Below are 26,234 nucleotides of genomic sequence, written 5' to 3'. Positions count from 1 at the left end.
TTCATAGACTGCTAAGTAGGGTTTTAGTTGATAAGGGACAATATGCCAAACATTGAGGACTATCTGATTAATAAAAGGACAATGCTGAGGACAGCTGGCTGAACAAGCTGTATTATTATTGTAAATTATTGTGTGTGTGTGTGTGTGTGTGTGTGTGTCTGTGTGTGTGTGTGTGTGGGTGGGTGGGTGCGTGTGTATTATATATATATATATATATATATATATATATATATATATATATATATATATATATATATATAATGTACATATACAATTATATTATTATATTATTATATTTTGTATATACATATACATATTTTGTATATACATATACAAAATATTTGTTTAGTTTAGTAGAACTCCTCGATGCTTTCAGCAAAAGGGAAAATGCTACAGGGCTACTTTTTATGTACAAGTTGGCTATAATGTCCCTATGAAAAGAGAGAAGCATGTTTAGTCATTATGTGTGTGAGTCATGTGTTTTCAGTGACTGATATTTATTTAAAAATAGACCCACATTAAGGCAGGATCCCCTGTGTGGCATACTGACTTATATATCATCCTTTTACTTAGGAGCAGCAGTGTCAACCCCTGACAGCTGAGTTGTTACCTTGTGATCCATGCAGGGTGCCAGCTCCCTCTTCTTTAGACTGCTTAACTCTCTGTGAGGCATACACTGCCTTAATCTCTCTGATACCAATAGGGTCATGTATCAAGTCACTTCCCCATATTTATGTCAGGACAGTTAAAAATAAGTACACTGTAAGCAATTGTTGTGAATTTATGGCCAATTTTCAACATTAAAATACTGTTTTGACCTAAAAAAAAATGAAGGACTGTAGTTGGCATTGCTTTGGGGGATATTTACCTTGAGGTGACAGGACAAAGGTGCTAAAAAGTATAGTGAAGGAAACACAATATGAAGGACGTGACAATGTGACCTGCTACATCAACGTGTATCCGATTTTGAAACTACAAAATTCGACGGTAGGTATTATTGAAATCTTGTTTGTTTTTTTTATATCTATATTGCAGAGGATGTTTGCTACAAACATATCCTCAAAGTTTGAACTCAGAAAATTAACTGTTAAAAAGAAACAGGTAACAAGTCTTTAAATATGCTCACAAAAGAAAAACAAATGCATTACAAACATTTTTACCCCAGTAAAATGCGAGCCCTTGAGGACAATAAAATCATTTTGTTTACCAGGCTGTAAAATTTCTACTGTAAAAACGGTCTTTTTTGGCTGCAGTGAATGTCCTTTCCGGGGTTCTTGGAGTCAGCCTCAATCGGACACACAATGAACTGCAGGATTTTCACTTCGGCATTGGCTTCATTTTTCAACACTTGATGGTTGTCACTTTGATCAGTAGCCAGTCATATAGCCCATATCATAGAAAGAGTTGATGATGTGACAAGATAAAATAAAAAAGGTGTTAAAAAATACAGATTTACTTTTTCCCCTAATTTGATAAAAATGAAATATCTTGGTTTTGTTCAAAACAATTAAAATAAATAGCTCTCAAACTCTGCCTTAACACAGTGTTAAAGCCCATATGTTAATTTCTATTTTTAACCACTCTTCATTTCCAAGGACATGTGTGATACTTTTTAACATGTCCACAGCTCTGTCTGGTACAAGAAACTTTGCTTCATGCAATATTGTTGATTAATATTCAAGTTACAGTTAAAGAGGCCTACTCTCAATTCATATAATCTGATAATTTACAAAACATTTTTTCATATTTTTGTCTTCCTGTACCATACCCACACATGTGCTATAGTGTGTTTGCTAGTTTGCACCATGTGTTTGATCTGACCTTGAACCTCTAAACTCATACACGCCACACCCTCTCCACCAGCAACCCCCCCCCCCCCCCCCCCCCCACCCACCCCACCCCCATCCCTCCTGTACTGCCATCCCTTTACACTTGATCCCTGTGATGAGGCTTTTTTGAAGTGTGTATGTATGTATGTATGTGTGTCTCTATGTCTGTGTGAGGGAGTTTGGGAGGGGGGCTTTGCTGTAAATAACTTCCAGGCATGTAGCCAGGAACTGTCATCCACCAGTGCAACACTAGCCATCCTGTCAATCGTGTTTTATAATTGTAACATTCTCATATTCTCTCTGAGCTGAGAGAAATTTCTTGCATAGTCACACGCGCACACATGCAAATGAAGGTGTTTTGGCTAATTGTACCCGTCAAGCAGCAAACAACATTGTATCAAACTGTTTTTAAAGTTGTAGAGGTTATAAAGATTATTTTTTTTAAATAAATAAATAAACAGGTTAGCAGAAATAAAATTAATCGTTGCTGTTATAAAACAAAGTGGGAAATTATCCCACACAATTTAATTAAAGTTATATTGTTGTATTGTAAGTGATCTTGTTAGCATATAGCAAACATAGTCATTAATCATTTTTTCCCCAAAAATTCTTAATTCATAATATAGACCCATGGCTTCAAACATCATAACAGTGACCTAAACTCTTATAGTAAAATGTGCACAAAACTACCGAAACCCTAAACGGACTTGCCATACATTTTATTTACTACATGTTCCTGTGATATAAAAAAAAATCCTGGTAGTTTTCTCTCGATTTATTCTTGTTCATCTTGTTATCCCAAAATAACAATCATTTTCTGGTGATATGAATTGATTTCTTTTGTTTTCAATCAAATTGTCTGGTTTCCATTATGAACTAAACAACAATATATGTTTTAGATCACTCAAACTTTTTAGACAAAAAACAAAGTAAACATCTTTAATATATGAGTTAACATTATGTTGTATTCATAAATAAATAAGTAGAGCAATACCTTTACAGAGTTAACAATAATTTAGTGTATCATATCCTTCTTATGATAATGGCTAAAACTTGCGCAAGGACACAATGACGATGGACATTAAAAGGGCCAAAGAGCCAACAGGTTTCCTCCATCCCTTCCTCTTCCACCCTTCAGAACGATAATTCAACAGGCTCACCATCCACTTATGAATTTAATCCTGCCCAGTCTAAGAGCTTAGGACAGAGATGTGGGCTGTACAGTTATCACACGGACAGCATGACCGGTGACGTCTGCCAACTCTTTTATCACCGTACTTTCTCAGTGAAGGAGTCCAGATCCAGTTACAGAGGTTTCTATGGGCTCAACAATGGCCTGCTATAAATACATGCAGAGGGTTTTCCACACTCAACAACACACCCACACACATGCGCAAACATAAAGTACATGAACAAATGATGTGTGACTGGACAATCAAGTGAGGGTCTCTGGTCATCAGTGGAATTAAATTATCGTCCTTTCATTTCGATGCCTTCATTTTCTTTTCCTGAATCTCAGTGGTTCTGCGCAGTGCTGAGATGATCAAAAATACAATCTGATGAATACATGTGGAATGATATGTGCACCTGTGTGTAGGTGTGTGTGTATAAAAAGATTTAACAGCGGAAAAAAAACAGAAAATGAAACACAGAAGCTTCCAAAGAGAACTGCACATCTTCTTACAGTTATTTACAGCTCAATCCATCAATAAACGACAGGTGCACCATCCTCACAAACAAGCCTATTAGCTTTCCTCCTGCGGGAACAATATCCTCTCCAGCAATCAGCTGCTATAACACACACACAGACACACACCAGCTTCTGAGTGACATACAACAATGTATAGCTTATGATTTTTAACTTAAATGCTGAATTCTTTGTAATAGTTTCAAATAAACTGAAAGAAAGTGACAGTTCTGCTTCATTGTATCAGTGCAAATCAAATTAATTTACATGATTTGTTTATTAATCAATTAAAAATCTTAAATTACAAATGTTACTTTATCAACGGAAATGTGGCTTTAAAAAATGTCCCTTGCAGGTGTTGTTCTTTACTGGATAGACTATATTTTTTATTTTCTTAAGTTCTGCTGTCCATTTTTGCATTTAAATCTTTCTACAACTTAGTCAACCTGTGTGTATAGGGGCACTCCGTCTCTTTCTTCGTCCTCTCTACTACTTCTTTGGAGTGAACTCACAGTATTTGTAACGTGAGCGAAAAGACAGGACTACTTTTTCTTCCTTTCAAAAAGTTTACTGACAAAACAAATCAAAGTAAAATACATCGCAGAAAAAACTGCAGCTTCCATCAATATCCGACTCCAAACTGCTTATGTTACATCCGTCACAAATTAACAGTGATGTCATAACAGAAACATCCAGAAACATTAAAAATAACCTTTCCATCATTTATACATGACTAAATTATGCTTTTAAAACATTTTTGTTATCTGTTATCAGATTGTAATCCTTTTTAACTAGATGTCTCGTATCAATCAATTACTTGCATATTGCAAATCACAAGGACGAAATGGCTGAAGACAAAAGGAGAGGTAATTCAATAGTCCAAGACCCCAACCCAACAATAATCAAAAGAATCATAAATCTGGGTAGAGGGGTGTCTTCTTGTCTGTCTTCTTCTACACTAATCTTGACTGTTATTGTAATTTATAATATAAAAAGATTTCTTGAAGAAAAATAACCCAAAAAATAAAATAAAATCTTTCTGCTGACAAATGATTTTCCCTTTTGTATTATTTTTTTTAAGTCTTGAACATGCCCTGGTGTTAGCTGTACTCAGACTTTTCCTGTGTAGTTGGAGAAGCTAAGAAGCAAAGTGTTTGACACTGAGCATGAATGTTTGAGCTGCAAATCACGTATGTCAAGTAAGCAGCATATTACTGGTCAGAATTCTTCTCTACACGGTGTAAGGCTACAGCTTGTCCCTGAATTCAGCGTTGAGTGTCAGGGCACAGGTCAAAAGTTAAGGGGCCAATGGTAGCTCCAGATGGTACCTTTCTACTTTTGGAAAAAGATGGTGTCAAGACACAGTGCAAGTTCAAACATGATATGTTTTTGACTAGGATATGTTTTTAAATATGTCGGCTAAGTCTAAAGGGCAAATGGTTTGAACTGAATGAAAGAACGAGAATTCACACTGAAAGTCAAAAAGGATTAACACAGTAGATAGTTTCGAAAACCAGAATGCTTTTAGTTAAACCTAGAGAGTTCATTCATCATCTTAATCATTCTTATGAAACAGTTCTTGTCTGCTGGCCTCATTAAATCTGACTTGAGCGGCACGCTTGCTATTTTGTAGCATAATGAATACCTCAGTGCTAGCTAGCTTTCATTTTGCCGCCTCCTTTTCTTCTCTTGTCCCCTTTTTCCATACTGACTGCCAACACCAAAATCCAGATGACCGGAACGTGGTGTACAGTAGGATCAGGTGTCGAGTGGCTGAATGCTGGCCGTGCTGTCTGTGCTGCGGTTTGCAGTGGCTGAGAGTGGCACGGTGTCATCTTTCTTTAGGTCAGGGATGTTGCCAACATTAACACCATGTTTGACAAAACATATACTCAGTGAAAAGGAGAAGGGGACATCTTTCTGTAACTTCTCATCTCACAGTTAAAATGTAACCAGTACCGTGTGAGTTGTGGTACATAAAGCCCCTTTTTTATTTCCTGCTCTGTACTGGGAAGCACTGAAAGAGAAATACTAGGAATTGAAGTGCTTACAGCTAAATGCTAATGCTGACATCAACGCATGTGTATTGGATTTTAATTAACTTTGTATAGGGATATATCTAACATGTCCTGAATATATAGAGCTAACAGACAGTTTGAACAGAAATAAGGTGGGGGGCAATCATTAAGCACTGTACAGGACAACTTTGTCTAATGTGAGTGATTCGTTAGAAGGGAGACATGTCTGAAATGCATTTCTTTTCCACTGAGGTTCTCCTGTGTTTCTCCATCCTCTTCTCAATATACACCACTACGCTTGGTGAAATCATCTTCTACCATGGTTTCTCATACTGTTGCTATGATGACGACAACCAGCTTTTCAGTCTTGGCAAGGAGTTCATCATGCCTTGCTGATATCTCTGAATGAATGAATGAATGAATGAATGAATGCCACTTCCATTCAACCCATCTAAGACTGAGCTCCTGTTCATTCCAGTCAGTCCCTCTATGATACCACAGATCATTATCCAGCTTGAACAAACCAAACAGTGCCCACCAGGGACCTGGGTGTCATGATTGATGACCAGCTAACCTTTAAGGTCAACACTGCTTTGAATGCTTGCATGTTGATTTGCCCTTTACAACAAGGATCCGACACAACCTATCAGAGCATACAAAACAGCCCTGTAATAGCTGTTTTGTGCCTCTTGTAATATCATGCTTTGACTATTGAAACCCCCTTTCTGGCATGTCTCCCTGGATGCACACTCAAACCTCTACAGATTGTAAATTTCTCAGCTCGTGAGATGACTAAAGGATTATCTTATCTTCTCTCTTATCTTATGACTCAAAACGCAGCAGAACGATTGCTTTTCAACCAACATAAAACAGCGTGTCACCTCCCAGTTGCCAAATTGAAAACCTCTTGCTTGCTAACAATGCATAGACTCTGTCATAAATATGTGCATGTTCAAAGATATCGTTGATTTTGAAGTTGTTAATGAAGATGATGATCGTGATGATGAGGCTATTGATGATGAAGCTGTTGTTGATGTTGGTGACAAAGAACTTTTCTACACACCCTCTGCATTGCCTCTTTTCAATGCTGTCTGTCAGCATCTGTGTCTGATCAAACTTTAGGTTGCATGTACTCTCAGCTTATGTACAAAAGAGTTGACAAAATAGTCAGAGTGATGAACGCATATTCTAAATGTAATTGATAAACGACTCTGGATTTCTCTCTTGTGTTTATCCATTTGTGTTCAAGTTTTAAAGAAATTTAAGTTTTGAACAGATGATGGCACTATTTTGCTAAACCAGAGGAGTGCTTGCAATTTTTTCTTTGTTATCTTAAAACTTAAAAATACTATTTAATATTTTGTGCATAATATATAAGATACTATCATAGTTAACCCTTAGTTAGGTTGTTTGTTATTTGTAATTTGAATTTCCTGTTTTATTTTCTCATTTATAGCCTGTCTCTATGACCTGAGTGTATTGTTACTGTTACATTCTATAGTTCTCACTCTACCTCTTCTTGTTTTATTTTGTAGTTCTTGTTCCCAGTGTTTCTTGTCTTGTTTTATGTCCTCCCTTTGTCTTTTTCTCTCCTTTTTTAATGGCCTTCATTGTGTGTCATTATTTCACTTTTGTAGATTTTTTCAGTTTTATACTTACTTTGTATGGTATTAATAAAAAACGTGTTCAGTTCTGTGGCTCCTCCTTTGTCTGTCCCTGAGAGATATGAAAGTCATTGTCTTTTGATAATTTATAGAAAACACAACAGTGAGACTGTCAGGCAGAATCAATACTTTATCATTTTATTAAAACTTAAACTTACTTTTTTTAAAATCAATTAATCATCTTTTTGGCTTCAGCTTCACAAAATATTAGGTTATTTTGAAACATATTACAATTTATTAAGGGGGGCAAAATTGCTTTACTATATTTCAAATCCAAAAGACATTGAGTCCTTTTGGCAAAAATATGGTCATAAGGTTTCGAGCTCAACATTATTTAGATATTTGCCATGAAATGATTCAGCAACAGCATTTAGATCTTGTATGTAAAGAGACTGACCATTTATTTCCTTTCCTTTCCTTTTAAAGTCCATAGAGCGTTACCTGAGCTCAGTAAATGTGTTTTTTTTTTGTTTTTTTTTGATGCACCAAGTTTATGGAAACTCTAAAGACTGGAGTTCTTCCCTCTCTTGCAGAGTTTAGGATTTTGATATGTAGCCATTTTTTCTCAATTTTATTGTAACTGATTAAAGGAGTTGTTGGGGTTTGTTGTGCATTGGAAATGAGGAAAAATCAATGTCTTTAAGAGAATAAAGATTTGCATTTAATTGATTTATAATTACTCCAATACTCCAAAAAACTCCAATGTAAAACCAGTATCACAATACTTATGTCATTGTTTTTGTAAACCAGTGCTTCAAATTACTGTTTAAAAGAATAAGGTGTATTCTAGATGATGAGGTGTGGTCCATCTTAAAAGTTTTGTGTCCTTTGATCCAAATATGACTGTTCATATAAGGAGGGGAATTCACATTATTGTGTATATCTTGGCTGACAGGTGATCACAGTCACAACTTGTCAATCACAGGAAGACAGGCTGCAACGTGTTCACTACCGGTACTTTAACATTGTTTTTACTCCTGATGGCACCATTTCTCACATAATAAATATCAAGCAAAAGCATTACCTCTCAATGAAGTTGTTTTCTGAGGTATAAATCAACAGAAAAGGTGTAGTCTTTATCTTATCTGGCTCCTTGTTATTCCACTATGTTCTGACTCACCCCTACTGGCTGTGAGAAAGAATGCAGGTTTAAGGTACTTAATTTTATCTTCCCTCTTAAGAACAAGAGACTCTGGTCACTTCTAGTACTCATGGAAAGACATAGAAAGACTTCTAACATTTTTCAACAGGATAACGCTTAAACTGAGACTACAGAGAAACAAGAACAATTTTTACCTGGTTTCTACCCTAGAAATTTAAAAACTTAAGACAATTGACAGATCGTTTCAAAACTTCTTTGTGATAGAATTCACATAATTCCAAGGAAACAATAAACATATTTTCACCTGATTTAGACAAGCAGACCAAGTGGTGTCATTTAAAGTTGTATTATCAAATATTCTCTTTTAATATTACTGCACCATTTTACAAAAGTCCTGGCAGTACATTTTTTGTTGTTCCAAACACACATGTCAAACAAAACACAAAGTAAAAGAAAAAAGTGCTCTTCATTTTGTTTTAACAACATTTGAAGTGCTTTTAGCTGCTCATCTTAATCATGACATGTCACTGCCATTCCTTAAGTTTTCTTAAATTCATTCTCAGATTAAAAAAAAAATCAACTTGTAAAAAAATGACACAATTCAGAAGAATGTGGAAGACAGTACGAGAGTTTTAAAAACAGAAAGTTGGGGTTTAGATCCCACGTAGGGTAGAGAAAGACAAGAGACCAACTGATGTTAAACATTGGATTTTAACAGTGTTGTTTGGTTCAAATGAAACATATGAAAGGTTATGATGTGACTTACTGTAGATTTAAGTAGACTTTAAAATGTGCTTTGACTTAAGTTAATCATAAGCTGGACAGCTTGACTTTATTTCACTGCCTAAGTAACATGTGAACAGGACTTTTCTTGTAGATTCTAAACCAGCTGTCATCCATTGATATACTTCCAGTTTCAAATGTGCTTTAAAGTCTTAGAAACTCTTTCTCACTGTTCTGACAATCCTGTCCTGCAGCCACTTTAAAATAGCTGGTTCACATCTGAAATCATATCCAGAAGTCACATGTGAGAAATCTATTCTGATTGCAGCATTGATGATGATAGTTTCACTGATTTACTACAAGGGGCTTTATGTGGTATATGCAACAACAATTTACTTAGTGTCACTGCAGAAGGCTGAGGCTTTTATAAGGCACTTTTCTACTTCAGCAAGTCTATTTACGTGTCTTTTATTACCCAAGAAATGTTTTTTTTAATTGTGGTTAAACGAGCACAAGAGTTATAGTATATGATGTTTAGCTTTAAGGCAGTAAGGTCTGAAACTGGCATTATAAAAAATAAGAGTAAACTTTGGTCCGAGACCTTCAATGTGCGCACTTTGACATCAACTATCTATGAAAGTAACTATTTTCCTTTTGGAAAAAAAGGACTCCACGGTAATTTAAGAAACGTTCTGTGTTTCTGAAATCTACTACCCAAGGTTTGAAGTGGGCTAAAACAGCTAGGCTGCAAAAAATACTTTTTGCAAAAAAATTAGTGTATTTGTTTTGTGTCAAAGAAAAGTTGAGCATGCATCTACCCAAATAACCATGTCTTACTCGCTGCATAACAGGACAGCATCCACACACCTAGCACAGCAATACAGTTGTTTTAAAAATGCACACAAAAACTGTTTCCTGAACTATTAATACCAGGTAACATATGTATCTTTTTACTTAATGTTACAAAATAATGGTCTCTTGAACAATATCAGACATTTGTCATGTAAGTCAGTGCGACAGAAGGGAAGTTCTCCCATAAATTCCTTTATCAAACTTTCTGTCTATCACTTGAAATAAATGTATTTGTGTTTATATTACTCAGAATGGCAGAATGTCCATAAAGATTTTCTCCACTATTGGGGGAGGAGGGACTAGGTCTTCCAGCTTCAGGTAGAAGATTCGCTGTAGGCCCTGAGTGCATAAAGTCCTTAGTTCAGGGAGTTTTCCCAAAAGCCGTGAGAGATAGCTGGGCTGGATCCGACTCGTTTCTGAGCCATTTCCACTCACATGTTCCCTTAGACAAGTGATGAGATGATTCTGAAAGTCCTCCACCCGCTTGGGCTCTTTGAGACCATGGCGATCTAGATGCAAAATATGGTTTTATAAGAAACACAGTCTGGAATCATAACCATTTAATTCAGATTGTAACATGGTTAATATGATTTCATGTGAAAGAAAATCAAACTAAAACTCTTACCAGTGATTATAACTAGTGCTGCAAGGCAGGCGAATAGGGACACATCCAGGTTCATACGATGAAGGCTCTGAGAAAAGTCCATGATAGAGTCGATCCAGTCACCAAAACTGCGGATACACTGAAGTCGATGGAGCACTGTGCCATTGCAAAAGATTAGCTTATCCTTTCTTGGATCTGATCTGCACAATTTTGGAAAAAAAACACAATAAGTATATAGACTGGTTCTGTAATCATATAAAACACTAGAAATAGGCAGCTTTTAGAAATGTTAAGTGGCAGACCTGTATGCGAGTCGCAGAATGAAGAGCTCAACGAAGGCAGATTCTAGGAGCAGCTCCTGGTCCTCAGTGCAGAAGTCTGTAAAGCTGGGGATGTTTTCAGCCCAAGATCTTATTACATCCAAAGAACCAGTCAGAAGGTCATAAAACTGCTGGATGTCCCCACTGTCCACCTTTTCTTTAAGGTTGTCCACTGTCTCCTGGTACTGCGATTAAAGAGAGAAAACAGTCAATGCTACCAAAAAAATGCAATTAGTGATCTTTCTCTACTTTTTTCTACTTTCAAAGATAATTTGTTGGACTTAAGCCTATAGGTGAGGGGCCTCCTCTACCAACTAAACCAGCACCTCTTCTCAAAATCGGATCAGTCTGATCAGTGATAACATAAGATAAACTGTAATGAGTTCTGGACTTGTTAAAGTCTTGAGCTTTACCTTGGAGTAATCAAGCTGTCCAATGCTGGGGTTTGAGTCCATGTCAGCCTTCACAAGAGAGGCTACGATGTTGACACTTGGGGTCGTGGATGAAGCCTCAGGCACATTCTTAGGTTTAGATGGTAGACGACCCCGACGCCCTTTGAGGCTGTCAGTGCGAACCACTAAGAAAGGGAAAGATAATTAACAGTTCAACCATAAGTGTAAGATCATTTTGCACTTTACACTTAAAGAAACAACTGCTCTCTGTTTCAGTTTCGCCTTTTTCTGCAACTTGCACTATAAGGCTCTGGTAACGTGTGTTTCCCCACTAGCTCTGCCGGTTTCTCATCGTCATATGTTAGTCACTGAAAGCTTTAGGGGATCGTTGCATTACCTTCTTTAACCATTCCCACTGCAAGACATTTCTGAAAACGACAGAACTGGCAGCGGTTCCTCCTCCTCTTGTCCACCGGGCAGTCTTTATTGGCAAGACACACATACTTTGCATTTTTCTGTACAGTTCGCTGTCAAACAGAAAAAAAGTACATTTTAGTTGTATAATGCATCACAGATTGTAATTACAAAAATGTATTCACATTTATTTTAAACAAATTAAATGAACTTAAATGGTAGAGCACAAAAACTTACTTTTTACTGCTCTCTGGTGGACAAACTTTTTATGTTTTCACTTTGTTTTAACAACCTCCATCTATTTGATGCATCTACTGCATTTCAATGTGACTTGACCGCCAACGTTAGAGCAATACCAATATATCAAATATAAGCCATCATCAGCCCAGCAAAACACTGTTCGGCTCTTTACCTTGAAGAATCCTTTGCAGCCCTCACAGGTACGGACTCCGTAGTGTTGACAGGATGCATTGTCACCACAAACTGCACAGCGACCTTCGCTGGATCTTGGGCTGTGGTTTTTGGGAGATGTCATGGCCCCATCCACTATCCTTTGGCTTTCCAGGGGTCTGCGCTCCAGGGAGATGGGGGAACAATGAAGTGGGGAGACATGCTGCTGAGGAGGCAGGAAGAAAGGGTCGTCGTGGGGAGACTGCACATCCTGAAGCTGGCTCAAGGGAGAGTGCTGCTCTGGTGTGGGGCTGAAGGAGAAAAAAGAGAGCTGCTGGGCCATGGCAGCTTTATCAGCTGCAGAGACTTGGGAGGCTGAGTTGTAGGGGCTGAAAGGGGAATCCCAGACATGTGCAGACTGCGTCTGGAAGCCTGGTGTTGGGGAAGAAGCAGTGGCATAGACTGGGCTGCCATAATAGTCAGAGCCACATGAGGAAATAGTCTCATCAAAGCAGCTGAGCGCGAAGGAACCTGGGTAACAGCCATACACCTGGAGATCATCCAGCTTGAAGGTTTGGCTTTGCATCTGAGGACTTTCAGTTACAGCGGTGTGGCTGAATGAAACCGTAGAGGTGGGAGGAGAGGTGGTGATCTTGCAAGAATAGCCATCAAACTCCCCCATGTAGCCATTTCCCACCAAGGTGTTGATGCTGGGCAACGAAGATGTAGACAGCTGATCCTTTTGGCCACCGATGTCCATTACCAATTTGGCACTGAGGTCAGAATTCAAGAACTCAGAGCTGAAGAAGTCATGAGGCATGGATGCATACTGAGTTTGTACACAGGACATTGCTAGGACAAAGGGAAAGCTGCCATTATTATTACGTAAAAGAAACCCAACATGTTTGTTTTGTTAATCTCCTTTCTTTTACGCTGAAGTGAAAGTCAATAAATAGTATAATTACATTCTAATTTCAAAATATTTGAGAAGAAGTGGTGTCTTTAAATGTTTGACTTTTTCAATGACTTTTTCAATATTAAAGCAAGTTACAGGGACTGAGTCTCACAAGGGGTTGTCTGATTAACAATGTTTAATCCCAAGTCATCCCAGTAATATAGAAGCGTATTTAATCACCTAGCTCAGCAACAACAGTAGCCTACATTAACACAAGAACACTTGTATTTGCTCTACATGCCATTTGACTAGCTTCAAGGCCATTCACTTTGCTTTAGAATATGCAAAGGGTGGTGCAATGATCCGATAATGTGAGCTATACTGTTACAGGTTGTTAATGCTCTGAAAACCTCCTTCAGTGGAGGGCAACCCTCTCACACAGGGGCTATACCAGGGAGTCTTTCAGATTGTATTTCAGGGTAGGCTGAATGCCAACTGAAAGGTGGTAAAGCCCGTGTGTGTGTGTGTGTGTGTGTGTGTGTGTGTGTGTGTGTGTGTGTGTGTGTGTGTGTGTGTGTGAAATATTTGCAGAATGGGCATGTATTTACAAGTGCAACTCTATGGGTTTGTCAATAAAAAAAAAGTACAGCACACCTCAGAAAAAATAAAACATTTGAGCATTATTTAAACCAGTTATTGAAATTATTTGTTTTTAATGAACAACTTAGTTTGAATAAATAAATGGGAAGACTCCCCTGCTCCTGTGTCTCACAGAAGTATTATATCATAATATAAGAATGCCCTTCTTTGTATGTCTTCTCATACCCTGGTAGATCAAGCTACATAAAATAATGAAGTCTGAATGTCAGCCAGACAGCTTATAAGCCTTTAGATACTCATGTTATAGTTGGAGAAGTAGTATCAATATTAGCAGGAATTGCTTCATTAAAAACATTGTATTAGTTTATGTAGGATACTTAGTGTTAAATTGTTGTTGTAAAGATTACATAGGTCGTTGCATTTTATGTATAAAGTGACAATGTTTATTAGTATTATAAAGTGATGTAGGCTAGTTATGATATGGTGGAAGGAGAAGCATAAACATCTGACATATAATTCGTGTGACCCACTTAATTATTAAATATCAACTCGTGCAAAAAAAATTCTGTTCATTTTACTCACCTAGTTCATGTAAGTATCCAGATTTTGAAGCTCAATTCATTTATTCCAAATGACAGAAGACTGTCACTTCTGCCAGCTGCTATAAGCGCACACACTCATTCAAACACTTTCACACAAACACAGTGGGTCAGCCCGACGCAGGAGGCTCCATACACTCTTGTTTTATTTTGGATGCGTCGACAAAAAGGCGGGGCTTTGCCCAAATATGGTAAACAGGGCGGTGGAACGTTCCGGGTCAACAGCCAATCAGCATCGCGTTCGACACAGACGTTCTTCCGTGTGACGCAAGCACGGGATTCCATTGACGCAAGAGTCTGAAGAGCGTGCGTACTAATTATAACCTAACAACGACAACGTTGCTCACGTGGGGCTATTACTAGATGAAACATGCTTAAAATAGCGGTAGTTTGGAGGTGCAGACATTTAATGTCTGGAAATGTTTATATAAGAGACGTTCACATCAGGAAGATGAATCAATGTTTTTTCAGGTTAATAACCCTTTATTGACTCAAGGTGGAAACCAGTGCCCTCTGCTATCTCTCAACTGAACTGCTTCTAAATGGTAAATATTCAGTTATTGTATGCATTCCCCCTTAAATTATGGAGAACTTATTTGTTTAATAAAAAACTTTGTGTTTTGGGATGTTTTAAAAACAAACTTTGTTGAACTTCAGGTTTCATGATTAAGATAAATGATTGTCTATTTATTGTTTTCGTTTTGGTTCATGTAATTATCTTTTAACATTTTTTTTTAATTTGTATTCTTTTTTTTAACCAGCTTTTTATTTATTTTTGACAGCCTTTACAGGTGTATATCATCCAATCAAATATTTTGGTTGTAATTCATCCATTAATATTATTTTAGGATATGTTTAATGTTGAATTCGCTACATACCTGTGGTGGCACATTATTTAGGTTAAAAAGGTCCAGAGAAACTTGTATTAGGTAGATTTGATTAACTTCATTAGATCAACTTTTTTAGGTCTAATAAAGTTAATGCAATTGATCTTCATACTTAGACTCTCCATGTACCTTGGTAGTCAGTGAGGTTGAGTCTCCTCCACTTATTCTGTGGCATATCGTCTTCTGGCTAACATTTTTACTGTTAAAGTCATCCATTTGTATATATTCATATATAAAGACACCCATATACATTGTATGTGTGTGCGTGCGTGCATGCATGCATGCATGCATGCATTTGTGAGTCACCACACAAATGCCGACTCTGGCATTTGTGTGTGCATGTGTGTGTGAATCTTTATCAAAAGAGAATCCTTCTAAACCAGATAGGAGCATCTCATTAACTTTTGTCTTTTATTTCTAGTAAGGACAATCTTAAACCAGCCTAAACGACAAACAGAACAATGATTACTTCAACTTAAGCTTTTATTTTAAGAGCCTTAGAATAACAAATCATGTCACTTTGTAATATTATCTGGCAATTTACACTATGGAAGTCACAGCCTCAGCTGCAGGTGTCCATCTGTCAGCTTCAATTTTAGCTGAAAGTAATACCCCTTATGTCATAACTTTTCCACTACTAATGCAAAAAAAACAACACACTAACACTCCAGCCCTCTCTGGGGATGTTTTTGGAAAATATTTGGTTTCCTTTTTTGCAGAATGAAAGAGGGATCATGCAAGGTGAGAGGCTGCTGTGATTTTTTTAGATGATTGAAGACGGTGCTGGCTGGCCAGGGACTGATGGAGTTCATCACAGGTATTTAAGCACTGTGTTGTGTTGATAACTGCATGAAATAACAAACTCGACTGTACATCTCCATTATGTCTCCTTCACTCCTGCAATAGCACACAGGCACACACACAAACCGTAAATAAAGATATTCACAGATACCAACATTGAATGTTAAAATAAGCACCTCTGCCATGTTAAATCACCTTTTTTAATTAACTTTTGACAAAACTTGAGTCGTAACATGTTATGCTGCTTGTTCTCTACTCCATTACATCTCAAATGCATATTTTTCTTTAAACCTGTTACTTTTATTTTATTTGAACATTAGAACAAATTCATTTTTTTTGACAGATTCAGATGATTTAATCTACAAATGAACTATATAACAGCAGTGTAGTCTCATAAAATAGTATTTAGTATTCTGATAGATATTTGTATCTGAGTACTGTCACTTTTATATATTTTGTTGTTCATTATATTGTAGGCTTAGTTGACTTTTACTGTGTTGCAACTCCATTTGGTAATATTGGCAACTTGCAAAAACTAAAACAAATCTAAAATGTGACATTCATTTTTAAAATATTTGTCTAGATTTTAATGCAATGTATTCCTTTAAAATTATATTTCTACTTCTGCGCTCCTCTTTATAGCACAACCATTTCAGGGGTTATGTATTGTGCAGGAGGAACAAAATGAAAAAGACAACACAAATTTGCATGAAGATAACAAATGACCATACATCATGCTGCATGTACAGCGAGTATAATTGGTATTCAACACAATACAGTTTGCTGAAGACTAAAGACACATAATAGATGTCACTAGGAAAACCTCATCCTTCTTCCTCGCTTCCTCTCCAGTCTCAAAGTATGTGTAAAATATTTTGAATGATTTTATAATGAGTATTATTTGAATATATTTACAAACGTTCTGTGTACGTTCTATGTTTAGAAGGTTGAAGACTGAGAGAGTACGGTACATACATAATGCAAATACTTTACAAGGCAGGGGTTAGTGAAATTTGCTTTTTCATTTCCAATGTATCTTAATGTATTGAAATCAATGGAAACTAAAATGTATTAATTTAAGAAAGGTTTTCAGTACTTTCAGGGTAAAACCTTTACATTAGCACACACACACATTTATTTTCTCACATTAATCTTTCAACATTGTGTCACTACAAACACTGATACAAATACTTGATGTAGTTTCCGTTTGCTCTGATGAACACTGACAGTGACAGACCTGAGAGAGACCAGTAAGATAGTGATGATGAACACAGTGAGCTGCTGTGAGCTTCTAAAGGCTAAACAAAGCCAGTTCATTACTTTCTGCATCAGGAAACATTTACAAAACTCAACTAATCACTTCTGTAATACAATAAACAGAGAATAAAAAGCGGTCACAACATGAAGTTAAGAAAAAATGTCCCTCTTTCTGTGCACACACAGCATGCTCAGGACTTCAGTGTACAAACCAAATTAGTCAATCACATTTAAATTGGCACTCATGAGCAGCGGTCCGTTGCACTTTTAATTTGTTCCCTCAGTTTGTCCTCTGCCCAAGTGCAAGCTGTCTGTACTTTGTAAGAGATCAGGAGCAAAAGATAGACATACAAAAAAACACCTTACACTGAAATACTGCAGCATTTCTTTTCAATAGAGTCCGGTTGGTCTGTTGGGACGGTCAGCAAGTAGAAGGATGAAGTGGAAACGTAAATCTATTTGAGGTGAAAGAAGCCCGATGATTTTGCTGGTGCAGCCATCAGCATTTTAGCTTGGTTCTTGTGAGTTATGTGGATCTACAATATTAAAAACAAATCATTATTTTACGTGTTAAAAATACATACAATTAATTTATACAGTTATCACTGGAGTTTACAAGACACACCAAAACATTGATAGAGTATACATACAAAATAAGAACACTTACAGTGCATGGAGGCTGCATCCAGGGCTCCCCATCGATTTGCATTGGCATGGCTTTGCTTGTCCTACAAACAGTAAAGAGAGTAAACGATATGTAAATATAAAGTACTAATCTTGGGTTTTATACAGATTGTATTTTTCTAAACATAACTGCATAGCGAAAGACCAAATACAAAGGGTCACAAGCCTTTGAGCATGTGTTATTATCTTCACTTTAATTGTTATTATTATTATTTTTCTGTTTTGCTTCTTCGGGAAACAATACACACCTGATGGTAATTTGTGAAGTCTGTGCCAGTCTGTGTCCAGCGCTCTTCAGTCCAGTGTAGATCTGTCCCATCTCGATTACTCCTTCCAGCCCCAACACCTCCAGGCGCTTATCGCTCATATCTGCAGTGTGACAACAATGCATTTATAAATCGATCAAGTTCAAAGAGTTTTTAAAAAATAAATAAGAACAATGAACATGACCAGGATGATGGCAGCAAAAAAAATATTTTAAACTAAGTGTTTTAAGAGAATTTAGAAATGAGAAATCAGTCGTCGAGTCTCACCTTGTGGGATAGTTTTAAGAAGTTCATGGTCAGTGATGACGTCAGTGTGCTCTACCTCTGTCCCACTATCAGGCTTCTTGGACTCGCCCCATAGGTTGGAGCCTCCATGCATGCTGGGTATGTTGATGACAGCTATGCCCTCCAGAGACATGCTGCTCAGGTCCAAAATTCTCCCACAACACTGATGGAGGGTAAGAAACAAGTAATATAAAAGAAGTTATTTAAAACCAATCAGACTGATGATATATGGTTAGTTTTGATACCACAGCTACAGGACGGTATTAAAATCTGTTACCTCAATTGTGAGACAGTCTTTCAGCCTCTTGCAGGAGGAAGAGAGGGTCTCAGAGGTAGCAAACTCAAGATACCACAGTTTGTTCTTCATTCTTAAAAACATCAGAGAAGCTTAATGGTTACAAAAACGGATTCTTCACTTTCTCACCTTTCATTCATACAGTTCCGCAAATCTTCACCTGCTGTTGAACCTCTGGGGGTGTTTCTCTCTCATGGAGTGGAAACGATGAGCAATAGAGGCGTCCTACTCTCATGAAAAGAAACGTATAAAGTTATTTAAGAAAGACAATGTTGCCTTGTGCATAATCCTCTCTGATATAATATAGTGACTCACCACTCCAATAGAGAAGTAGTTGTTGATGATCTCGTTGGGTACAGGGTCTCCAGCCTCCTGGGGGTCATCCAGGATCACCTGGATGCTCCAGCGGTCCATCATAATCAACTGGCTGGCTTCGATCTCCTTCAGGATTTCTCTCAAGTCTGAGCCCTCATAGCCTTTCATAGAATAACACACGTTGGTGATAATGTGTAAAACATACAGCTCTGATACCTCAGTTTTAGTAGAGATAAGGTGATACCTCCTCCCCAGCGTAGGCAGCGAGCCAGATCATTTCCTGTGCCCAGAGGCAGGACAGCTACAGGAGGACGCACCTGCAGGTCTGCTTTGTCTGAAACCACAGAAACAATTTAGCTTTAGAGGTTATCTATGCAATTTGCTTTTCAGAAACCTCCAAAAAACATATAGCACCTATGGCATCCAACAGCCACCCGACGGTGCCGTCTCCTCCACACACCAGGATCCTGTACTCGTTTAGATTGCGAAAGAAGTGTAGTCTAAAAAAACAAAGACACCCTTAATGTAAAACACTCAAACAAAACTTGACAGCATGTCCCAAAGTGTTTCAAATAGACTGTACCCTGGTGTAGGACCTCCATTGGACAGGTTGTACACCTGACGTGGATTCAGCAGGTACTGAAACTTCCTGAGTACTCTGTGAAAAACACAAAGAAACAAAAGTCAAACATCCAGAAAGAAAGTGAAACAAGTTAAACTCAAATTCTAAAATAGAGTACTTTTTTCAATTGTGGTTAAGGACACAAACATATCTAGCTCTTTGAATTCCTACCGTTCACCCTGCTTTCCTCCACTTTTAGGGTTTACAAAAACCAGCAGTGGGTGGGTGTCAGGAATTGGAACAATCTGAAAAAAAATAAAATAAAATCACCCCCTTTTATTTCAAAGAACATTGTTCACATATTACCATAAAAAAGTGTTTTTCTTTCATTTCAACAAAGTTACCGGTAATTGAAAACAAATAGTCATTGGGGATGTTTTCTAGATTTTATAAATATATAACTTAAAAATAAGTGCAGTGAATATTTATCAAATGTTCTTAAACATTAATTCAAGAGAAAATAGAAAGAAGCTGCAACACATTAAGGCCTATCTTGTGTATAAATTGAATAAGCTACATATATCCCAGTCATTGCATGAAAGTTATGAAGAATCTCTATAATTGGAGATTTTACTGGTAAGAAAACATGAATGGGACAGCTGGAAAAGAAAGAAGGTGTAGGAGTATTTGATGGCAACAAACCTGCAGGACGTGACCGTCCGGAGTGACATTCAACAAGTTGCTTTCCTCCTCCTGCAGTACAAATAACAAAACAAATCGACCATTAAGTATAATCTTTAAAAAGTTTATCGTTTGTGTAAATAGTGTTTTTTATGTATATTGTTCATATTTACTTTTGAGACGGCATATATAGCCCATGGAGGCAGTATGTGGTCTCTCAGTGGTCCACAATCACAGGACGATGTACCAGTGAAAACACAGTCATCGTGACGCTTCAAACAAGACGAAACTCTGTGAGCACAGGGGGAAAAAAACATCTTCTCTGTATTAAAGTTAAGAAGAAAAAAAACAGTCCTCACCATTTCATTGCACCACGCACAACGCCTCCCAGCTGAAGTTTTGATCTTCTTGTGGCAGACGTGACACTTTGTGGAGTTGCAGTCTGCTCGGATCCAGTCATGAGAAGGTACCTGAGAAACAAACAAGTAGACAAACAGAGGTTGAGGAAAAGATGTGACACAACATTATCTTGTTTACTAGGACAAATGGCAGATGTACAGAGCAGACAGTGATCAATAACTTAAACTCAAAGAACCAATGATGGGCTAAACCTGAATATCTGTTACATGATTTTAAAAGTTACAATATTCAGTTTCAATAAGTGAGGTCTATGGCAGGCTGTTAAGGACAGAGTAAGCTGATTTTTTTTTTAGGGCTTGTGGAATAATGCAGAGTTTGTTATGGACTTTTTCTGTGATTATTGACTTAAAAATCTAGATCACCAGAAATCCATTATTAATATAAAGCTCAATGGCTCCTTATGAATGTAAATATTAGTTTTAAGAAAATACAGAACAACAATTGTATGAAAATAAAATTAAATAGGGTTGATGTACTCCTTACGCTAATCTCTTTTTTAGATTTGACAAATGTCCGAGCGCAGGGTTCAGGATTGTTGTTAGCACACTGACTGTGGACGGTGTACTTGCAACCTGTGAAGAAAAAAAGGAGGTCAAGATAAGGCCTTTTTCCTCTAATTCAGGGGTGTCAAACTCCAGTCCTGGAGGGCCGGCTTCCTCAGACTATTAGACGTCTCCCTGCTTGGACGCAGCTGAATCCAATGATCGTTATCAGGCTTCTGCAGAGTTTGATGACAACACACTGTTTTAAAGCAGGCGTGTTGGGGAGACATCTAAAAGTCTGAGAAAGCCGGCCCTCGAGGACTGGAGTTTGACACCTGTGCTCTAACTCATTTATTATGTTGCGATGCATATTAGTAACTGAAAATAATAAGACTGTAAAAAAAAGGCACTCAGTCTTTATATGGGAGGTGCTTGGCTGCCCCCTGCTGGCAGATGTGTTCTCTTACAGGTGCAGCAGAGTCCCTGCTTCCCAAGGCCGAGCAGCATGTTCTGACACACACTGCAGTATGTCGGCTTGTTAAAGTGCTTCATCCTCCAGATATGCTGCCCGTCCCTCTCTGTCATCTGGGATCAAGGCCACAACAAAAATAAAGAAAAGAAAAACATGATGATCACACTATAAATTAAACTTTGACTTCGAGGGAACATTTTTGCGCTACAAAATATACATTTGCAGTGTGTTTTAGTGTTGAATGTGTGGTGTCTCACCTTCAGTCCAAGCAGAACCAGTAGAGGTACATTGTTCATGCCCCCCTTCACCCACTCCTCCAGAGTGACAGTCCCACTGTCATCAACATCTATGGCTGTCATCATCTCTCTCAGCACCTGTCCAACAACAAACACAATGACTCCATTTTTATAATTTTACTTCTTTAATACCTCTCAGCTGCTGTTGTGAAGCTATCTGTCATATAAAAAATCTGCAATACTTTTCAAAATTATGAATTAATCACACCACAAGCCTTTCATTTTACAGGAGCAAACAATTTCATGGAAGAATAAAAAATAAAACAAAGGCACATGCACAACCATCTGAAAAAGAAATCAAATAAGAGTTGTCATACTGGTCTGAGTTCAGTCACATCCCAGCCCAGGTAATTAGCGGCTCGCATCATCTGGGTGATAATACGATCTACCTCCTAGAGACAACATGGATTACACACTCATCAGATTCTGATAAGACCTTATCTGTCTATACATTCAAAACCAGCCACTCAGTTAAAATAGCTATACAAATCCATAAACCCAAATTTTACTGAAACTACCGGTATCAGATTAATAAAAAACAACTTGTCAAGATGCAGATTCACTTACAGAGCTGTCCAGTAGCTTGTTGCAATCTTTGTCGTAAAGCTTGAAAGTAACTACAAAGATCAATCATAAATGAATGCCCATTAAATGCAATCGCAATGTATTAAACATGTCAAAGAATATTCAAAAGCGATGTCACTAACATTCAAGCTTCTCCTTGGGCTGTCCCTCCTCCAACACTGAGAAGTAACAGGACACATCACGAAGAAAGACCCCATCTGTAGCTAAAGAAATGGAAACTTTTGAGCAAATTGGAAATTTCATTTTACTTCAAAAGTTTACTCTGCAAAATTCTTCTTGTCACAATCCCAACCAAATGTGACTGTGACTGCAGAACTCTGTGTTTTCCTCTAAGCATGCTTCAAACTTGTATGGGACCTTTCAAGTTTAAGTACCTCTTTTAAGGTGGGGGCTTTTTATGGACCCATCCAGGTCTACATGTTGAAAATACCGAAACAAGCGCTGGCAGAAATGTGGAGGTAAGTCATCCACTTCCAGGTAAGTCTTTAAGAAAAGACAAAAGCCCACCGCATCCACATGCTGTGAAGAAAAAATAAAACGTACCATCAGTGCAGACTAATGGTCAGTTGTGTCATTTGTGACTAATTGCAGGAAAGAAGAACCACATAATCAAACTTTACATCCATAAGAAATAGGAAATCAAGTGTTACCTCATGTAGCCCTGTTGAGAACACATACCTCTCCAAAGCTGTGCTGTGCCAGTCGCCCCCCAGGATGGAACTCCTTGATCACATCTTTCACCCTCAAACTGCTGTCTGCAAAGAAAATAGAAAATAGGCCAGTGTGTGGCACATAGATAAAAAATAATATCTAAACTTAGTAACCTATTCAGTGTTTGTCTATTTTTTAAAATAATTTATTACATTTGTCCTGAGTGCTAAAACAGGACTCAAACACTTTTTGTTGAAATGGAGGTAAAGGGCATTAAATCTGCTTTCAGATGAAACTCAGCAATGTGCAGGTCTCTCAGGTCCAGAGAGGAGCAGGCGTAATTATCCATCTGTCCATTATCAAACAGTGCAAAGTCTCTCCCCCCCCACCAACACTAAAAGCTTACACACCCATTTCATTCCTTTAAAGCCTTTAAGTGTATGCAGCAATATTTTTAGCCCGATCCCTGTACTTTTTGTTTCCTGTCAACAGGTCTATCAAACTCTGTAGAGCTCAAATCCCCTGGCAAAAAATGCACTTACAATTAGGAGATGCTTTTTTTTTATTGATGCTGAATCCTCCTCCAGAGAAGCAGTAATTTCAAACTCCCTCAGCGTCAGGGAGTCAGTGTACAATTATTAGTGACTACTGCTACTTTCACTTTTATGGGAATTTTAAATGATCCCCAAAAAGTTTGAGAGTGACAGGAAACATGAAAAGTAAGTATACACAAACCCCACCACTCCGTGTGTTGTTGAGATTTTTCTTTCATTATTTATTGACCTAATAATGTTGTGTTCACTTTTTCTGAGGACGTCTCCACTGGCAGAAGTGTTTTTATCAACTTCCCCCAAAAGGCTGAGTTTTATTTATCCACTGAAAAGTTGTGAAAAATACTAAAAGAAGTCAAGGGGCTATGCAGTGTGTGGTAATGGCATCGGTTGAATGCATGATAGAGAAGTTTCTCAGTGACATTGTTGGGAGAAGTTTAACTTTCTTTAAATTTCACATAGATTTGGACGTGAAACAAGTTGAAAGCAGGAGATTATGTGTAACCATTAATTGATCACATTCAGAGCGGACTTTCAAAAAAGGAGATACTGTCAATTATTCCTCTTTCAACCATTTCATGTGTATTTATAAAAAATTGGTAATAAATGTCCATATTCACACCAATATTGATTTATTCTATCACAACAACTTAAATCAATTAACATACTTAAAGTAAGGACCTGACCATGTTTTTTTTAATATAACATTACATTTGTCAAATATTGTAAGTATGGCTTTTTTGTGGCCAATATATTGATGTTGGTTTGAGAGAAAAAAAAACTGATATATACAACTGCCAATATCTTTCTTTGATCTGTGCAGATAGATTTAGATATATACATTTAGTGTTAAGTGTCAAATGCAGTTATGAAACACTTGTGGAAAATATATGCAGCATGATGTAGATAAGATGGTCACTCAACTGAAAAGCAACTATGCATGTGCATCATTGTTTGACACTCTAGAGAGAATCGCTTGTTGTAATCCATATAACTCACTCAAAAGAGAACTAATACTTTAAGAAAAAGGAAACTCAAATGACAGGCTCTTTGACTGGTGAACCAATCTAGTAATATCTGTGCATATCTGCAATAAAATTAGCCAATAGTCACTGGATATGTTAATATTGGATGATATTAACAACTTGCTGATTAATCAGTCAGGCTCGAGTTGCAAGTGCATTATTGCAGGCTATTGCAGTGGTCTGTAACAAGGTGTCATAGAATAAATGTTTTCAATTTTCTATTCAGAAAACACACTTACAGAAAGCAGTCATAAAAAATTAAAGGAGGAAACATTAAAATACCCAAAGTGGAAACAATTGTCCTGTAAAGTACAGGAACCTCAAGATTGTACTCAAATCATCAAGATATTCAGAGTTAATGTGAAAGGCACTCCTTAGAGAGGCCATGCCATCCCTAAGGAGTGTCTGCTCGTATAGTAAGCAGACAGGAAACATTTACTTCCATGTGTTATGTTGTGCTTGACATCCATATCAAACTTAAATAATGAGATTAAAAGGTTTTTTTTCTTATAAGTTAAGAGTGTGCACTTGACTTTTTCTTTATGTGTGATGAGCTTCATAAACCATCTCCTCAGCTGGTCTTTTCATGATTTGCACACATTGTCAACCGGTCAGTAATATCATTGATAGCTACAATTATATTAAGTGAACAGGTGAAAACTGGAACTCACATTCCATGAACTGCTGCAGCTGAATGAAATCTACAGGAGTCAGTGACCCTTCAGTAACATCGGGGGACGCCATGCTAGTCAGCTGAGTGGAAAAAAAGAAGAAACAAAAACACTAAGACATCAGGAAGGAGAAGGCCACACAATGAGATGCTCATATCCAAAGAATCTCCAGCGACAAGGAGAAATCTTTGAGTATTGAACTTTAGGTCATCCACTGTAGTGACTCACAACTGGTTAGCCTTCATTCCTTGGCTTGTACATGCTAGTAGTAAGTCAAACACTCTTCTCTCCATAGACACTGATCAAGCACATAGTTTGTTTTAATGTGTTTAGACTGTCTCAGACTTCTCTTTATCTGTTAAATGTTATAGGAAATTAGGAATCACTGTTGAAAGTACACCTTGTGTGCTGCATTTAAAGAGTTATTATAATGTTGTGTGGATAAATAAATAAGATCAAATTAAACCTTTGCTCTATCAATCTGCAATCCAAAACTAAATAGAGTCATTTCCCATCAGGATTATCAACAATGTTTAGTACAGCCCAAGCTGATCAGAAATCATCAATTATGATACAACCTTTTAAAAGGAAGTATGACCCTTACTTACCTTTCTGTATTCTCAGACCTCAGCAGGAATAAACATTAAACTGTCCCAACACGGAGGTTTGCAACACGGAACTTTCTGATGCTGTCTGACGGCAGCTGGTGGTTGTGGGTAAATGTCTGCCGCTCAGTATTAGAGGATAGAAAGGATTAATGGAGGGCGGAGGAGGAGCTTTAAGCGACATAATTACAGTTAGTGGCACTGCCTCGCGCGTGTTCACTCAAACACACGTGCAGGCATGCGCACCTGTGGATTTATGAAAGCAACAAATGAGGACCCTACTAGTGACATTTGGTCTTTCTGGTTCCCAGTCTTGATGTGAATGAAGAGATGTTTACGGATGTGTAATCCACA

The 26,234-nt window shown here is 37.5% G+C and overlaps 2 protein-coding genes and 1 long non-coding RNA gene across 3 annotated transcripts; 1 reads left to right on the top strand and 2 right to left on the bottom strand.

Moving 5' to 3' along the window:
• Positions 1–8,630: 8,630 nt before the first annotated feature.
• On the bottom strand, positions 8,631–14,208 carry LOC306822485 (putative nuclear hormone receptor HR38). The gene is made up of 7 exons (XM_079341567.1): positions 14,073–14,208; positions 12,018–12,847; positions 11,589–11,718; positions 11,213–11,376; positions 10,782–10,984; positions 10,501–10,679; positions 8,631–10,384 (listed from the first exon to the last, which is right to left on the bottom strand). Exons 2-7 carry the CDS (start codon positions 12,843–12,845, stop codon positions 10,122–10,124), a joined length of 1,767 nt encoding a protein of 588 aa, XP_079197693.1. The 5' UTR covers positions 12,846–12,847; positions 14,073–14,208; the 3' UTR covers positions 8,631–10,121.
• A 199-nt stretch (positions 14,209–14,407) lies between these two features.
• On the top strand, positions 14,408–17,183 carry LOC306821954. The gene is made up of 2 exons (XR_013778842.1): positions 14,408–14,634; positions 15,696–17,183. It is a non-coding gene; the product is annotated as an uncharacterized lncRNA (long non-coding RNA).
• On the bottom strand, positions 16,889–26,078 carry dgkab (diacylglycerol kinase, alpha b). Its single transcript, XM_079340623.1, has 24 exons — positions 25,884–26,078; positions 25,276–25,357; positions 23,056–23,132; positions 22,752–22,896; positions 22,500–22,580; positions 22,360–22,409; positions 22,110–22,184; positions 21,754–21,870; positions 21,492–21,609; positions 21,026–21,114; positions 20,482–20,592; positions 20,296–20,394; positions 20,144–20,194; positions 19,673–19,746; positions 19,463–19,537; positions 19,294–19,379; positions 19,124–19,213; positions 18,880–19,040; positions 18,725–18,789; positions 18,547–18,637; positions 18,252–18,432; positions 17,967–18,087; positions 17,702–17,762; positions 16,889–17,570 (listed from the first exon to the last, which is right to left on the bottom strand). Exons 2-24 carry the CDS (start codon positions 25,346–25,348, stop codon positions 17,490–17,492), a joined length of 2,172 nt encoding a protein of 723 aa, XP_079196749.1. The 5' UTR covers positions 25,349–25,357; positions 25,884–26,078; the 3' UTR covers positions 16,889–17,489.
• Between the last annotated feature and the right edge of the window lie 156 nt (positions 26,079–26,234).

This window comes from Symphodus melops, assembly GCF_947650265.1.
Source record: "Symphodus melops genome assembly, chromosome: 4".
In the NCBI taxonomy this organism is placed as follows: domain Eukaryota; kingdom Metazoa; phylum Chordata; class Actinopteri; order Labriformes; family Labridae; genus Symphodus; species Symphodus melops.
The sequence above is the reverse complement of the archived record's forward strand: the minus strand, read 5'-3'. Positions and strand labels throughout refer to the sequence as shown.

What these genes read in the sequence shown, in the direction of transcription:
- LOC306822485 (XM_079341567.1), bottom strand. Translation starts at nt 12,845, where the DNA reads ATGTCCTGTGTACAAACTCAGTATGCATCCATGCCTCATGACTTCTTC. An exon ending in ATTCTGCGACTCGCATACAG is followed by an intron (nt 10,680 to 10,781) that starts GTCTGCCACTTA and finishes AAAATTGTGCAG; the next exon opens with ATCAGATCCAAGAAAGGATA. An exon ending in AGCACTAGTTATAATCACTG is followed by an intron (nt 10,385 to 10,500) that starts GTAAGAGTTTTA and finishes TTTTGCATCTAG; the next exon opens with ATCGCCATGGTCTCAAAGAG.
- dgkab (XM_079340623.1), bottom strand. Translation starts at nt 25,348, where the DNA reads ATGGCGTCCCCCGATGTTACTGAAGGGTCACTGACTCCTGTAGATTTC. An exon ending in CACAGCACAGCTTTGGAGAG is followed by an intron (nt 22,897 to 23,055) that starts GTATGTGTTCTC and finishes TTTTCTTCACAG; the next exon opens with CATGTGGATGCGGTGGGCTT. An exon ending in TGGTTCTGCTTGGACTGAAG is followed by an intron (nt 21,610 to 21,753) that starts GTGAGACACCAC and finishes CCTTGATCCCAG; the next exon opens with ATGACAGAGAGGGACGGGCA.